The 17,684-nt window shown below is 36.2% G+C and overlaps 2 protein-coding genes across 3 annotated transcripts in view; one reads left to right on the top strand and one right to left on the bottom strand.

Annotated features, from left to right (window-relative positions):
- The window catches only part of Rnf115 (ring finger protein 115), a 97,499-nt gene that overhangs the window by 78,681 nt on the left and 1,134 nt on the right, over positions 1-17,684 (bottom strand). The gene's annotated exons all lie outside the window — the stretch shown is intronic.
- Positions 11,350-12,146, top strand: LOC124979232 (cytochrome c, somatic-like). The gene has a single exon (XM_047543737.1). It carries the CDS (start codon positions 11,410-11,412, stop codon positions 11,725-11,727), a length of 318 nt encoding a protein of 105 aa, XP_047399693.1. The 5' UTR covers positions 11,350-11,409; the 3' UTR covers positions 11,728-12,146.

Below are 17,684 nucleotides of genomic sequence, written 5' to 3'. Positions count from 1 at the left end.
ATATCAATAGCTCTGATATGGAACATAGTAGTTTGGTTTATAATTTATCTTCTTACCTTCAGTTTAGGCTGATGGAATCTTTTTCATAAACTGACAAGTCATTTACTCAGCAAATATAGTCTAAGTTCTACATATCAACCATTGTGCAAAAAGAAAAAATAACCTGGGATTTCAAGTCACTGAACTCACCTACAAAGTATATGCTTCCACTACATATATTTTAGTAATCCTTTCACTATGTATAGGTATGTCAAAATATCATGTTGCCCACCCTTTAAGTATCAAGGTTTCAGTTTTGCAAATACAGCAAAGAAATTGACACAGGTGCATTAAAATAGGTTGGAAATCATAATCTAATACTTACATATTATGTAAACAGTAAAAACAGTACCTGAAATGTAATAAGTTGTCAACCAACTGTAGGTGTTATAAATTCTTTTGATTGCAATACATTGAGCTTCACAGAGACAGCACCAGGGCAAGTGAGAGCCAGACAGGCACTGGGTGACTCTATGCCTCGCTGAGGAAAAACAACTAAACAAGGGCAAAGGAGATCCTAAGAAGCCAAGAAGGAAAATGTCATTACATGCATGCTTTGTGCAAACTTGCTGGAAGAAGCACAAGAAGCAGCACCCAGATGCTTCAGTTAACTTTTCAGAGTTTTCTAACAAGTTCTCAGAGAGGTGGAAGACCATGTCTGCAAAGAGAAAGGAAAATTTGAAGACACGGCAAAAGTGGACAAGGCCCATTATGAAAGAGAAATGGAAACCTATATCCCTTCTAAAGGGGAAACAAAAAAGAAGTTCAAGGATTCCAATGCACCCAAGAGGCCTCTGTTGGCCTTGTTCTGTTCTGAGTATTACCCAAAAATCTAAAAACATCCTGGCCTATCCATTGGCAATGTTGCAAAGAAACTGGGAGAGATATGGAATAACACTGATGCAGATGATAAGCAGCCTTATGAAAAGAAAGCTGCTAAGATGAAGGAAAAATATGAAAAGGATGTTGCTGCCTACCAAGCTAAAGGAAAAACCTGATGGAGCAAAAAAGGGAGTTGTCAAGGCTGAAAAACGCAAGAAAGACAAGGAAGAGGAGGAAGATGAGTAAGATGAAGGGGATGAGGGGGAAAGAGGAAGATGAACATGATGAAGATGATGAATAAGTTGGTTCTTAGGCAGTTTTTTTCCTTGTCTATAAAGCATTTAACCCCCCTGTACACAACTCACTCCTTTTAAAGGAAAAAAAAAATGAAATGTAAGGCTATGTAAGATTTGTTTTTAAACTGTACAATGTCTTTTTTTGTATCGTTAACACACAACCAAATGTGTCTTTAGATATCCCTGGTATTTTCAATAGCCACTAACCTTGGCCTGGTACAATGTGGAGGTTGTAAATTGGCATGGAAATTTAAAGCAGGTTCTTGTTGGTGCACAGCAAAAATTAGTTATATATGGGGACAGTAGTTTTTCATCTTCAGTAGTCTCTGATGCAGCTTATACAAAATAATTGTTGTTTTGTTAACTGAATACCACTCTGTAATTGCAAAAAAAAAAAAAAAAGTTGCAGCTATTTTGTTGACATTCTGAATGCTTCTAAGTAAAGACAATTTTTTATTAGTAAAAAAAAATAATATAAAATAAGTTCTTTTGAGTATTTTGGATAGGGAACATTTCTCAAACCAAGTTCCTGAAGTTATTAATCAGTGGTCACTTTTTAAAATATCTTTTAAGTTGTTGATGGAACTTTATTTATTTATTTACTTATATGTGGTGCTGAAAATCACACCCAGGGCCTCACACATGCCAGCAAGCATTCTACCACTGAGTCCCAACCCCAGCCCCAGTCAGTGATTTCTTAAGGGGAAAAAAAACCTGGAAAAGGCTGACTTTTAAAATATTAAGCATGGTGCTTTACTAAATGACTGTTTCAGAACCATTCTGCATCATATTTCATTTTTCAGAACCGTACTGTGTCATAAATGGGGAAATGAAGGGATAGAGATGGGGGTGGGGGTTAGTATACACTATTTTATCATGACTTAAGTCCTATTAAATCTCCAGGCATACAGTTTGAGAAAGTGATTTAAATGATTATTTCCAGACCTTTGGATTCCACAAAGCAGTTCAATGTTTAAGTTAAAAAAAAAAAGAAAGAAAACAAAATAGAAACCAACATGGATCACCAACTTTTTCATTTTGAAGAAGAAAAAAAAAAAAAAGTTTAACTCGCCCCCTACTATCACCATCATTTCATTTGAAAAGCATCATTTTAAAACCAAAATGACAGAAATAAGGCATAGACCTTTAAACTAAAGATCTTTAAGTCAGGAGCTGGAGTTGTAGCTCAGTGGTATTATGCTTGCCTAGCATTTGTGAGGCACTGGGTTCCATACTCAGCACCATATAAAAGTAAGCAACATAAGGGTTAAAAAAAAAAAAAAGAAAGAAAGAAAGAAAAGAAAAGAAAAGAAATAATAAGAAGAAAGTTTTTCCAGGTCAAATGTACCGGCTACTGAATCCCAAGTCTTTAAAACAACTTTTAATTTATTCAGACAACATCTCAGGCATTAAGAAGGTATTGCTGGGCTGTAGGTATAGGTAAGAGATAGAGCATTTGTCTACATGTGCAAGGGCAGGGATTCGATCACCAGCACCATAAAAAATAAAGAAAAGGAGAAGATAAATCTTGACATTGTTTTACATTACGTCCTAGATCCTGATCCTAACATTTTCAAAATTGCTAGTCACTGTGAAACAAGAGAATATTATTATGTCCTAATAGTTTGCAACTCATAAAGAATATAGTTTTGAGGTAAATTTAACTCCCAACAAGATTAATTCAGTGAATACCACATGATTTTCTATGTGGAAAAACTAGAGAACAAAATTCTTTCATACAAAATCCCAAAATACCCTAACCATTAAAATGCTCAAACCAATAAAGCAGATAGCAGAAATAAATACAACTAAACTGCCCTAGTTTACAGACAAGGAAAAATAAGGCCTTAAAAGGTTCAAAATTGTATTTAAGGAATAAAAGAGCCAGGCACAGTGGCGCACACCTGTAATCCCCATGGCTTAGGAGGCTGAGACAGGAGGATTTCAAGTTCAAAGCCAGTCTCAGCAATTTAGTGAGGCCCTAAGCAAATTAGCAAGACCCTGTCTCAAAATAAAAAATAAAGAGGGCTGGGGAGGAGGTTCAGTAGTTAGCACCCCAAATTCAATCCCCAGTACCAAAAAATAAAAACAAAGACTAAAATAAAACTTTTTTCCCACAGTGATATAATATTTTTTATATTTGATTAGTAAAAATAAAAAGTCAACTGTGAAAAGGGATAACAGTTGCAAAATGAGGGTTAATGGTTAGTTCTACACTTGAAGTCACAATTTGTTTATTCTTAAAGCCCTTTCCTACCATTTTTAAACATACCTCAAATCTAAAATGGGCAAAAAGGTATTTATTCTAATTCTGAGACAGTCACACTACTTAAGTATTTAAAAGGAGGAGAAAATACTTAAATCCTAATTCCACCACCCATGTTTTTCAACGTTTTATTAATCATTTTACTTCTTTCTAAATATAGCCTAAGTACCTAGAACAGCTTCTGGAATATAATAGACACTAATAAAGTCACTGAATGAGTACAAGATCAAAGAGTACCTAGCATTTTATTGTTACTATGAAACACAAACCAAATTCAAAGTGCTGCACTCCACACTCATAAATACAAAGTGTGTGCACACGTCTATACTTGAAGAAAATATCACACTTGGGAATAGAAATAGACTCATTTGGAATCCTTTCATAGCATTCGTGTTACAGGATGAGATAAACCTATGTTATGAAAAAACCTTAGGAACTCTGAATCTATCTATGTAATGCTGTTTTTGTATATTAAAACAGGCTGCTAGTATGTGATATGAAGGAAGTTCCTCTCACTGAATTATCACCTACACTTGGTAGAGAATAAGCCAATAATTTTAGTGTATTAATGAAATAAGACTGACAGCTGGAGATGTAGCTGAGTGTAGAAGGCTTGTCTAGTATGCGAGAGGCCCTGGGTTCAATCCCCAGCTCCATTAAATAAATAAATAAAGGTTTAAAATTTCATTTTCTGATTCTCATTAAAATCAATTTCAATTACTTTTGGGTCTTGTTACTTTTTTTTTTTAATTAATGACAATGAAAGTTATCTGGGCCTATTTTCACATTAGGTTGTAATCCTATATCTCATCTGTATTAGAGATGTCACGGTACTCACATTTTGTTTTTGACAGTGGGGACTGAACCCAGGGATGCTTAACCCAAACCCTTTTTTATATGTTATTTAGAGACAAAGTCTCCTGAGTTGCTTAGGGCCTCACTAAATTGCTGAGTCTGGCTTTGAACTTGTAATCCTCCTGCCTCAGCCTCCCAAACTTCTGGGATTACAGGTGTGTGCCACCATGCTGAATTTTATTTTTTTATTTTGAGGCAGAGTCTTCTTGCTAAATTGCCAAGATTGGCTTCAAACTTGGTGAATATCCTCCCCAGTCACTGGAATTACAGGCCTGTGCTACCGTGTCTAGTCAATCACTTTTAAATCTAAAACACTCAAAACAAGACTAGCAGAGAAAGTTAATTTGGTGAAGTTACATTTTACATATTATTAAACACAAAAATATGTACCATTATAACAGTTTTCACACTGTATGAGTAATCCAAATAACAGTAATATTTTTCAAACCAACGAGGTTAAGCTACAAAATTTCCAATCTTCAACCTACCTTTTCTTAACTAGGCACACTAATACCTCCAAACTTTCAGCAGTTACCATATTACAAGATCACTAGTAATTGGTACTATAAAATCAAAATCATGGAATCACCAGAATATAAAGTTCGTGAGTTAAAGTACTCACACTACTATTTAAATTAGAAAAGATCTGCTAGATGAAATTATATTCAACAAATTCAGTTATAAATGATTAATGAAATAACTCTGCTTTAAAATCCATTCAGTCATTCTGAAGGGCACGCTATCTATGAAAGGCTCCTCTACTTGTAAGCTCTCATATGAAGTAACAATGCTTTGTTCAAAACAAAAGGTTCAACTCTGCCTGACACTCACTAATGGTAAGGGGTCCATTGGAACACTACTTTGAGCCAACCCTTTATTTACCAGTCTACAGATTTGTTCTTTTCTAAGATTTTTTATGATATCCCCATCATCTATCAGGTACAAAGGCAGAAAGTGGCAAGAAGAAAAAGTCTACAATTACAATTTCTTCATTAGACAAGTAATTAATGAACACCTACTATGTACCAGGCAATGCTTAAACACTAATGAGAAAGGCAATGGTACCAGGAGTGGTAAGGAGTCAGGGGTGTGGCACACACCTTTAATCCTAGCGTCTCAAGAGGCCGAAGCAGGAAAATCAAAACTTGAGGCCAGTCTTAGAAATTATTCAAGACCCCGTCTCAAAAAATTTTAAAAAAAGATTTTTTTTTTTAAAGGGCTGCACATGTGTGGCCCTAAATTCAATCCCGAATACTACAAAAAATATATAGGAAGAATGATAAAGAAATGAGAATGTAAAGATATCTAATGAACTGGAAAACCTTTGTCAAGCGCAACTTGTAAATGTCTGAAAAACAGAGAATGAGTTTTGTAAAATGAAGTTACTAAAGTAGTGAATAAGAAAACAAGAAAAAGGAGTGAATGATAAAATGAAAAATGTTCTTCCATTATGACTACATTTTTTTTTTTTTTAAGGACTGGAAATTGAACCCAGGAAACTACCACTGAGCTACTGAGCTACTGAGCTACTGAGCTACATTCCCAGACCTTTATATTTTTCATTTTGAGACCGGGCCTCACTGAAGTTGCCCAGGCTGGCCTCTAACTGGTGATTCTCCTGCCTCAATCTCCCAAATTGTTGGGATTATAAGAGTGCACCACACACAGAAGTCACTCTTAATGAAGATAATACAATCCATTAGGACACATGCTTGACATCTATGGAAGTATTCCGGTTGTCACAGAAATACAGAAGGGCTACTGAAATTCAGGCTGTGGGTACAGCTCAGTGGTAGAGTACTTGCCTAACCTGCACAAGGCCCTGGGTTCGATCACCAGCACTGAGGGGGGTGGGGGGGGAGTGTTACTGGTATTTAATGAGCAGATACCAAGAAACCATAAGAAAGTCCAGCACAATGATGAAATATCTATATTCTCAAACTTACATATGCATAGCTTGTAACTACCAAAGCCTAGGACCTAATTCCATTCCACATACAAACAAGTCTTTCTACATAATTTTAACATGCACTAAATGTCCAGAAAAGTAACTAATAAATAAAGCAACAGCAAAGTATACTTTATTTTATTTGTACCTTTACCAAGAATTGTTTATGATTCTGGTGCTTTGTTTCTAGTGATATTTAAGTCCCAAATATCCTTCTATCAGTCCACTTGGGTAGCTATCATGTCAAGCTGATTCTGTTTGGTGACAACATCTACTAGATTTTCCTGTTATGAAAACCCAAAATTAATAGGTTGAAATATATATTATTCCCTAGCACCACAAAAACAAAAATTAAAAAGAACTACATGATTTAGTCATGAATTATTTCATATATTATTATTTATCCTTTATCTTACAGCTTGAGAATTTTTCAAACTATATGTGGGAAAGTTATATTACCTGTGTATTTTATTTCATTAAAGGGAGCACTTCAAAATGTTTATTATAAAATGAGAGTAGAAGATCAACATCATTATAGAATGCATACAGGTCTCAGTTAATCCAGGAAAAGGTAGAAAAAAGCATTTAACTATGGTAATTCTTTTCTTTTGAGAATGTAAATTCTCAGCACAGTGAAAAGTGAACAATTAAACCTTTATCAAAAGATGGTTCTAGGGCTGGGGTTGTGGCTCAGTGGTAGAGTGCTTACCTAGCATGTGTGAGGCACTGGGTTCAATCCTCAGCACCACATAAAAATAAATAAAATAAAGGTATTTGTCCATGTACAACTAAAAATATTTTTTAAAAAGATGGTTCTATAAAAACAGAGAGACAAACCCACATAAATAGTTATCTTATACTAGACCAAGGTGCCAAAAACATACATTGGAGAAAAGACAGCCTCTTCAACAAATGGTGCTGGGAAAACTGGAAATCCATATGCAGCAAAATGGAATTAAACCCCTATCTCTCATCCCGCACAAAATTCAACTCAAAGTAGATCAAGAACCTAGGAATTAGATCAGAGACCCTGCACCTAATAGAAGAAAAAGTAGGCCCAAGTAAGCTTCATTAAGTAAGGCTCAGGACCTGACTTCCTTAACAAGACTCCTAAAATGCAAGAAATAAAATCAAGAATCAATAAATGGGATGAATTCAAACTAAAAAGCTTCCTCTCAGCAAAGGAAACAATCAGTAATGTGAAGAGAGAACCTACAGAGTGGGAGAAAACCTTTACCACATGCACATCAGATAGAGCACTAATCTCCTTGATATATAAAGAACTCAAAACACTTAACACCAAAAAAACAACCCAATCAATAAATGGGCTAAGGAAATGAACAGACAATTCACAGAAGAAGATCTACAAGCAATCAACAAATATATGAAAAAATGTTCAACATCTCTAGTAATAAGAGAAATGCAAACCAAAACTACCCTAAGATTCCATCACACCCCAATTAGAATGGCGATTATCAAGAACACAAGCAATAATAGTTGTTGGCGAGGATGTGGGGAAAAAGGTACACTCATACGTTGCTGGTGGGGTTGCAAAGTAGTGCAGCCACTCTGGAAAGCAGTATGGAGATTCCTCAGAAAACTTGGAAAGGAACCACCATTTGACCCAGTTATCCCACTCCTTGGCCTATACCCAAAGGACTTAAAATCAGCATACTACAGAGATACAGTCACATCAATGTTCATGGCTGCTCAATTCACAATAGCCAGATTATGAAACCAACTTAGATGCCCTTTGATAGATGAATGGATAAAGAATCTGTGGTATATATGCACAATGGACTATGACTCAGCCATAAAGAAGAATAAAATTATGGCATTTGCAGGCAAATGGATAAAGTTGGAGAATATCATGCTAAGTGAGATAAGCCAATCTCAAAAAACCAAAGGACGAATTATCTCACCGATAAGCAGATGATGACACATAGTGGGCGGTGGAGGAAGGCAAGAATGGAGGAAGGAAGGACTGTATAGAGGGAAAAGAGGGGTGGGAGGGGAGGGAGGGATGGGGGGAGGGAAAAAATAACAGAATGAATCAAACAACATTACCCTGTGTAAATTTATGATTACACAAATGGTATGCCTTTACTCCATGTACAAACAGAGAAACAACATGTATCCCATTTGTTTACAATAAAAAAAAAAAAAGAACACAAGCAAAAAGTGTTGGTGAAGATATGGGGAAAAGGAACACTCATACATTGCTGGTGGGACTGTAAATTGGTGCAACCACTCTGGAAAGCAGTATGAATATTCCTAAGAAAACTTGGGATGGAACCATTTGACCCAGCAACCCCACTCCTTAGTTTATACCGAGAGTATTTCAAATCAGCATACTACAGTGACACAGTCACATCAATGTTTACAGCAGCTCAATTCACAACAGTTAAACAAACTGTGGAACCAACCTAGATGCCCTTCAACAGATGAATGGATAAGAAACTGTGGTATATATACACAATGGAATATTACTCAGCCTTAAAGAAGAATGAAATTATGGCATTTGCAGGTAAATGGATGGATTTGGAGAATATCATGCTAAGTGAAATAAGTCAATCCCAAAAAACCAAAGCCTGAATATTTTCTCTGATATGTGGATGCTGATTCATAATGGGGGTCGGGAGGCAACGAAAGAACAGAGGAACTTTAGATTGGGCAGAGGAGAGTGAGGGGAGATGGGGAAAGATGGTGGAAAAAGACAGACATTATTACCCTATAAACATGCATGATTGTATGAATAGTGTAACTCTGTATCATGTATAAGCAGAGAAATGAAAAGTTGTGCTCCATTTGTGTACAATTAGTCAAAATGCATTCTGAGGTCATGTAAAATAAATTAGAACAAATTTTAAAAAAAGAAATATACTGGAAGTGAAAAAAAAAAAAAAAGATGGTTCTATAGATTTAAAGCCTATTCAAATTTGTACAAAAAAGTTGGCAAGAAGGTGAATATAGCACCATATCTTGTCTACCCGAAAGTTCACTATGTCACTTATTGAAATCTCAAGGAGATGTCTTCACAGGTTTTCAAGGAAGCCAAAACTAGCTGGTCTATTTTGGAAAAAGAGACTCACAGTCTATTTATCCTCCAAGAAAAATATTCTTGGTTTAAAATCAAGAGAGCTAACACATCTGGATCTGGTGTGTGTGTATGTACATAAATATATACACAGGGACTGCTAAGAAACTATGAACCACTAACAATCAGAAACAAAAAACAAAACAAACAAAAAACTTAAAAAAGAAGACTCTTTCAACACCTAACAAATTTCTGTATGTAAAATTATAAGAACAATCTAAAATATTTCTACTTTGGCAAAGGTCCTATTTCTCTGCAAATAAAGATCACTCATCATTTTTACAATGCCTTTCAATCAGGATTAGATACCTCTATGCCTAAGAATGCTCATTCAAGCTTCCAATAGGTGCACCTAAGTACCATTTTACAGTGGGTATTTAAAATAAACTGAGAGGGTCAGATGACAGCTCCAGTCACATGAATAATTTGTATTAGACCAAGGATTGATAACTTAAATCTACCCTCTCCACCAAGAGTTTGAACAAACTAAAAATTTAAGTGCAAAATCTCCTGAGCTCATGAAACTTCTAAAAAGTTGTAAGAGAACTATAAAGTAAAACATTATTAACACTAAGATCAGCCGTAGAAAAAGTGAAAGTTAGGCTTATTGTCTTCTTTCTGTTTTGTTTTTGAAATGAATTTTCCAGTCATTTTACTAAGTTACATGTATTAGAACTAACTCCAGCTTGCGATGTGGCCCATCACGTAGAGTGCTGGCCTCTCAAGCTCAAGAGCCAGGTTCGAGTCTCCGGCACTGTTGGATTGTGGAAATTCAAAACAAATGAAACAAACCAAATCAGAACTAACTCCCAATTAATTCCCAACTAACAAAATTTTGAATACTTTTAGAAGTTGCCCGCAGTGTGTAACTTGAGAAGAATAATCCAATTCCTCTGGTCTTGTTAATCAGGAGAAAAAAAAAAACCCAACAGATACTGCTGTAATGTAATTGCAACCACTAACTACCAAGTCCTAGTCCCTGTTCTAAACAATATTTCCCCTGAGGCCTTTAACGAAAATTATATGGTCTCAATTATGTCACTGAAAATTCTCATCAGCATGCCAAAATTAGAAATCAAAGCTACACACAGAATAAAAACTTAAGCACCACTAGCATAAGAAGACAATAACTGTCCCTTTATCCCTCTATTCATACCAGGATATCTCAACCTCAGCATTCTTGACACTTTGGGTCCAATTACTGATGGTGGTGGGAAGGAGGGAGTTTCCATGCTTTGAAGCATCGTTTAGCAGCATCTCTCTGGCTTCTTCTCAGTAGATGACAGTTGCAATCTTTCCAACCTCCAGCTGTGGCAATCAAAAACATCTACAGATATTACCGAAAGTCCCCTGAGGAGCAAAACTGCCCCCAATTTAAAGCTATCTTCTTTGCTGCTTACTATTAAGCTATGGAGAGATGGAATGAAAAGAGCATCCACCCCATCTTATTCTTAAACACCTTCTAATTCAACTGCAGATGAAAAGAAGCAACAAACCTTTCCTCTTCTGAAAAGCTGGCTGCCTGAAAGCCCTTAGCATCCTCTCCCTGAACAAAAGAAAAGGTCATTAAAAAGCCAACTAAACATAAAGAAACATTGTTAGTATATAGTCAGTAACTTCCCCACCCCTGCAAAGAAAAGACAAGGAATTTCATATGCAGTAAATTTAAGAATTTTTTCTTCCTCATACTGAAAAAGTCCCACAAATTTCCCAATATATACATTCTATTTATCAGTAGAACTTCCAAGACTAGAACTAGCCTTCTACCCATTTGAATACAAAGTTCTTACTTCTAGATCTTGCAGGAAATACATATACTGGCACTTTATATTCAAACATAGCACCTGCATTTTATACCACGATAGTCTTTTAGAAAAAAGATCTCAAAACTAAACTAAAGTCACTACTTTATAAATATAAATACTAAGTATTTGATTCATATCACTCATTAGATTAAAAAATATTCGGCGGTTGCACCAACACCGGTACATAGGCGCAGACCGGCATGTCCTTGGGCTGGAGAGTGGGACGTCCGGCTTCTGAGCGGGAAACTTCTTTGCACTAGTGACGAAAAAACGAATTAAAAATGGGTGATGTTGAGAAAGGCAAGAAGATCTTTGTTCAGAAGTGTGCCCAGTGCCACACTGTGGAAAAGGGAGGCAAACACAAGACTGGGCCAAATCTCCATGGACTGTTTGGGCGGAAGACAGGTCAGGCTGCTGGATTCTCTTACACAGATGCCAAAAAGAACAAAGGCATCACCTGGGGAGAGGATACACTGGTGGAGTATTTGGAGAAACCCAAAAAGTACATCCCTGGAACAAAAATGATCTTCGCTGGCATTAAGAAGAAGGGAGAAAGGGCAGACTTAATAGCTTACCTCAAAAAAGCTACTAATGAGTAATAGTCACTGCCTTATTTATTACCAAACAAATGTCTCATGACTTTTCTATGTGTACCATAATTTAAGTGATGTGATACACCAGAATTCAGATCATGAATGACTGACAAAATTATTTTTGTTGGACAGTCCTGATATAAGTAAAATTGACTAGTAGTTAAATTATTATTTTGGTTATACTCCCACTTCAGTAAATTCTATCACTTTCCCCTTTTTAAAGTTATGGTTGGACTTAATTAGTAATATTCAGTATTTCAAAAAAATGGTGAATGACATCTCAAAACTGGTTTATATTCAGGTTTATATAACTAATTATGTGAATATGTTTAAATATGGGGGAAATCCCTTCACTCTCAGAACCAAGCATGATTCACATGTGTTTCAATTTGTGTTTGTAGCCTATTAAAGGCAATGGTTGAAGATAAGGAAGCAGTGTCTATATTTTTGTTGACCTTGCCAATTTAGTTAGAATTCCCTGTATCTCAAATGCTGTCTTTTCCTTATGGAAAGGCATTTTAGTGTGACTTATGTATAATATTAAATAAAGAATATTTAACACTTCTCAAAAAAAAAAAATTCAATCAACTGCTATAAAGCACCAGAAAGATGCTAATCAAGCAGACTTTTAAAATATTAAGTTGCCAGTAACAGAGTTTAGAATGACCCAATAATTAAAACCTCCAAAACCCAGATCAAATCATAAAATTGCTTCCCTCAAAGTCAAACATTATAATGTCCTGAAGAAATCTACTTTTGGCTACTCTTATTATAAGGTGGTTAGAATGTTTTCCTGTATTAGAGTCATTACTAGTAAAACACAATTATTAAAGCCTGTGTAGAACTTAATAAAGAGGCAAACTAGATAACATTACTTATTGATAAGGATGATATTTTATTAGATCAAAGAAGGTGATATACAGGGAAACAGGGAGATGCCTACTAGTCCCTTTAGGCAGTACCTCAGAGGTGAAGAATATACTGGCAGGTCCTTAATTTGACTGATTTCTCATATGGATTTGGAAGACATTCTTAAGAACCACCCTAGTCTCATCAATACCAAAAGTATACTATATATATGATTTATCTCATCTGTGTAATGATTACTCTACCAGAATTGATCGGGGTAATATTCCCCAACCTTGAATTAATGGAGAAGGAGGGAAGGTAGCAGTATGTATGGATGGAATGACCCCCTTACATTCCATGACAGCCCTCTATTGGTGTACTATAGATTTCTGTCAACATAGCATAGTAACTCCATTAATCTTGGTTTCATATTGTCTCTCAATAGGATAGTTAGGTGAGGTATGAGCTTTGTGAAGTTTAAAGTACTGTTTCTATTGCCTGACAACCAAAAAAGACACAATGCCATTTTAGCCCATAATACATAATCCTGAAATCCAGTGGCTTCAGACCACGCAATCAAAAATCTTTTTTTTTTTTTTTTTTTTTTTGGTACTGGGTATTGAATCCAGGGGTGCTGAATGAGCACTGAGCTACATCTCCAGCCCTTTTTTATTTTAAGACAGGGTCTCACTAAGTTACTTAAGGCTTCACTAAATTATCAAGGCTGTTCTCAAACTTGTGATCCTCCTGCCTCAGTCTCCTGAATCACCAGAACTACGGGCATGCCTCACTGCACCCAGCCAAAATCTCTTATTTTAAAATCCAAGTTTAGGGCTGGGAATGTAGTTCAGTGGTAGAGTACTTCCTAGCATGTGCAAGGTCCTGGGTTTAACCTCCAGCACTTAAAAAACAAAACAAAACAAAAAAATCCAGGTATTCAACCATATGGCACTAAGATTATTTTCAGTGTGAATAGGAAAACACTTTTATAAGAGAAATTCCTAAAGCAATATTCATTTGGAATGGAGATTCTTCTTTGAAGCGTTATCTGATAATGGTGCCAATGAATACATTTTTGTTTTTAAATACTCTTCATGATTTCTCATTTCTTAGTATCTTCTTTCTAAATAAACTTTTGTCCTCTAATCTGGGAGAATCCAAAGACACAAAGCTAAGATGAATACATCAGAATGAGCAGCAAGAAGTGCTATTTCACCAAATTAAAATTAATTCATTCTATAGATAGCTTAACCTACATAGAACTAGGCATACTTCAATCTCTCTCAAGTTAAAACCAAAACTGTTTCTCTTAATATAAAACATTAAAGTTAGCTGGGACCATGAATCCTTCAGAATAACTGGACGGACAAGAAATGAAAACCAAAAACCTAAGGGTACTTTCAAGGCTGAATATCAGGTAAGCTACTGCTGTTGTCTGCATATACTTCCAAATGTATCAAGAAGTGCTATATCCTAGAGTTAAGGAAGGGAGAAGAAATAGCAGAAAAGTTACAAAACCTTGCAACCTAGTCCCATTGAAAACACTTATAATTGTGCTATGTGGTGAATAAACTGGCAAAAGATGAACTGACTCGGGAGTAGTTCTTCCCACTTGGTGATTAAATAGCTAGTAATAGCTCATTAAAAGCTGATGTAGGGTTGAGGATATGACTCAGTGTCAAAGCGCTTACTTAGCATGTGTGAAGCCTTGGGCTTGATCCCCAGACCAAAAAAAAAAAAACCCAAAACAAAACAAAAACAGAAAAATAACGTAAACTCAATACCCAGTCTCTCATGTTCAGTCAGGAAAGTACCCATGGTGATAATTCTTTTTTTTTTTTTTTTTTTTTGGTGGTAATTCTTGACATCCAACTATCCCAAGAGTCTTACCCTCCAGAGATACAAATTCAGTCAAGACAATGAAAAATTTTTTCCATGAAAAGCTGGGTCTGGCTATCCTCAGAAGGATGGTCACGTTTCCCATAATAATTGTCCAGTTCAAGAAATTATGCATGTCTACTGTATGCTGGGTACTTATAATGAGGAAATTTCAAGTTTACATTAAAAGGTATCTATAAACCAAGTGCAGTGGCCCACACCTATAATTGCAACTACTAAGGAAAGTGAGGTAGAAGGATTGAAAATTCAGAGCCAATCTGGGCAACATAGTGAGAACCTGTATCAAAACAAAAAATAAAAAGGGCTGGGGATATAGCTCAGTGGGAGAGCATCCCTGGGTTCAGAGTACCACAAAAAAGGAAAAAAGAACTATGAAAAACTTTTCAATGTTGTCCTAGATATATCACCTTACCAGTGTTTCCATTAGTTTTTCAGTAACAGATAGGTTTGTACTAGACAAGACTTACTGACCTAGTCGTACTTATTTATTTATTACCAGGGATTGAACCCAGGGGCACTTAACCACTGAGCCACATCCCCAGCCCTTTCTTAAATTTTATTTAGAGACAGGGTCTCACTGAGTTGCTTAGGGCCTCAATAAGTTGCTGAGGCTGGCTCTGAACTCACGATCCTCCTGCCTCAGCCTCCTGAGCCACTAGGATGACAGGCTTGGGCCACTGCACCCAACAACCTGGTCGTTCTTATAATCAACATTTTTAAGACAACTGGCTGGAATTAAGGACAGAAAAGGCCATGAAACAAGGTGAAACTCACTGACATACAAATAGAAACTCTAATTCTGATCTCACTGCACCTTTTCCTAAAAATGGTATCCTAAAAATTTTCTACTGTACCTCATGGTGACTGCAGTTAGTATATAGTTTGAAAATTGTGCCAGGCATGGTGACACATGCTGTAATCTCAGCAACTCTGGAAGCGGAGACAGGAAAATTGAAAATTCAAGGCCAACCTGGGCAACTTGGTGGGACCCTATCTCAAAATAAGAAGGGCTGGTAGGGTGACTCAGTGACAGAGCACCACTGGGTTTAATTCCCAGTACCACAAAAGAGAAAAAAGAATAAAATATATTTGTAAATATATTATATATAAATATGTTATGCTATATATAAACATCATACTGTACCCATTCCATAAATATATACAATTATACACTCAACTTAAAAAAATAAAAACAAAGATTTACAAAATATTTTTCCCTTCTTTCTCAGTCCACTTTTCCTTTGCTACCTCATGGTCTGGGGATTGAACCCAGGGGTGCTGAGCTACATCGCCAGCCCTTTCTTTTTATTTTAAGAAAAGGTCTCACTAAGTTGTAACAGCTGGTTTCAAACTTGTGGTCCTCCTACCTCAGCCTCCCTAGTCGCTGGGATTACAGGCATGAATCACCACGACCAGCAGTTTGGGGTATTCTAAATCTGAATTGTACCTATTCTCCAAAACTCAACTTAAATCCTACCTCAAAGCCAAACTCAGAAGGTCAAGGATTATACGTTTTCTCTCATGTGTGGAAGCTACAGAGGAAAAAGGAAAAGAAAGCAGGGAGGGGTGTCACGAAAATCAAAGGGAGATCAGTAGAGGAAAGGCACCAAGGGGCAGGAAGTGGGGAGGTAGGGGAAAGTGCTGGGGATACTGGCCAAAGTGATATTGGCAAATTATGTTGCTATATTGTGTGCATGTACAAATATGCAACAAATCCCATCATTATGTACAACTATATGCAACAATAAAAAAAGTGAAAAGAAAAATAAATAAATCCCACCTCAATTGTCACACCTTCCCCAACAGCACCAATGCTACCATATACCCCCATCTCCCTCTAATTGAAAGCACAAATTATCCATCCTCATCACTCTACAGTAATGCACTGTGTAAGGTTTCATTCAACAACTTACTGCATATAGACTAGATGTTGGTTCCATAAGATTGTACTGCATAGTGACACTGTAGCTATCTTGGTTTGTATAAGTACATACTCTTAATGTTCTTACAAGAATGAAATCAACTAAGAACTCACTTCTCAGAACTTGCCCCCATCCTTAAGCAATGTGTGACTATACGTAGTTACTTTTTCCATGTTTATCTTGTCTTTCAAAAAAAAAAAAAAAAAAAATGGTGAGGTCCTTTAAGCGCGAGAACCACATATTCCTCCATACTTCCTCTAGGACATTAAGCAAAGAAAGCATTTGGTTATATTAACTGTAATAGGTCTCAATTTATAAGTCAAGCAAAACACATAAATCAGTTAAAAAGATCAAAAAATTGTCCAGGCATCTAAGGCTCAGAAAAACACTTTTAAAAGTCTTTCAAATTATCCCTTTGAAATGAAGATTGAAATAAGACGATATAATAAACTGTAGAAATTTAGGGTAAGTCTTCTCACCCTAAAAGTCAAATTAGTGAACAGCAACTTAAAGATCCTAAGAGAATGTACACCTAGGTTATCATATTGGACCAAACTGTCCCTGGGTCATTCGTACACCAGCTGAATTCCAGACTCCTCTCTGTGGTGAGAGAGTTCTGGAGACTGATGTCTACTGGAAAAAACAAGGTATCTGCTTTTCCCAACACTGAAATATGGCATAAAGTACATAAACACACAGCAAAATCAGCAAATGAAACCAGGGAGCATTAGATGGAACTATGAGTATATACTTAGGAATAAGACAAAAAAAAGAGGGAAGAAAATATCATAAAAGCCTGAAAAAACATGACTTATAGGTGAAAAGGCTTTTAAAATATTCCTTAGGTGCTTATTCACTACACTCCATTTGTGTTTCTAAGAAAAATTCAGACACTGTCTTAAGACACTCTAAGGAAAACACTCTAAGGAAAAGAACAATCATAACTAATTCTATAAAAGCAGTTGACAGAAGGCAGAATTAATATTGATCCAGGTGGGTCTCCCCACAGAAGCTATAATCCAACCCAAAACAGTTTCTGGGTTTGGGATGCCGGCATTGGCTAGGGTTCTAAAGAAGCATTTTCTTCACAAACCATAGCATTACCTCTCCATTGGCTAACTGACAGTCTGGAAGAAACTGGTAAAAATCTATTTTATGTCAGAGGAAGCAGTTCCCAAGATTCTGCCCTGGATCTTTTTCCTAAGTGAACAAAAGAGAATAGGAGAAGGTGGGTAGGTAAGGGAGGTGGTATTAAAGACACTGGTAGCATGATATCCAAAATAAACTAAGTTA

The sequence above is a fragment of the Sciurus carolinensis genome, chromosome 1, assembly GCF_902686445.1.
Source record: "Sciurus carolinensis chromosome 1, mSciCar1.2, whole genome shotgun sequence".
Lineage (NCBI taxonomy): Eukaryota > Metazoa > Chordata > Mammalia > Rodentia > Sciuridae > Sciurus > Sciurus carolinensis.
The sequence above is the reverse complement of the archived record's forward strand: the minus strand, read 5'-3'. Positions and strand labels throughout refer to the sequence as shown.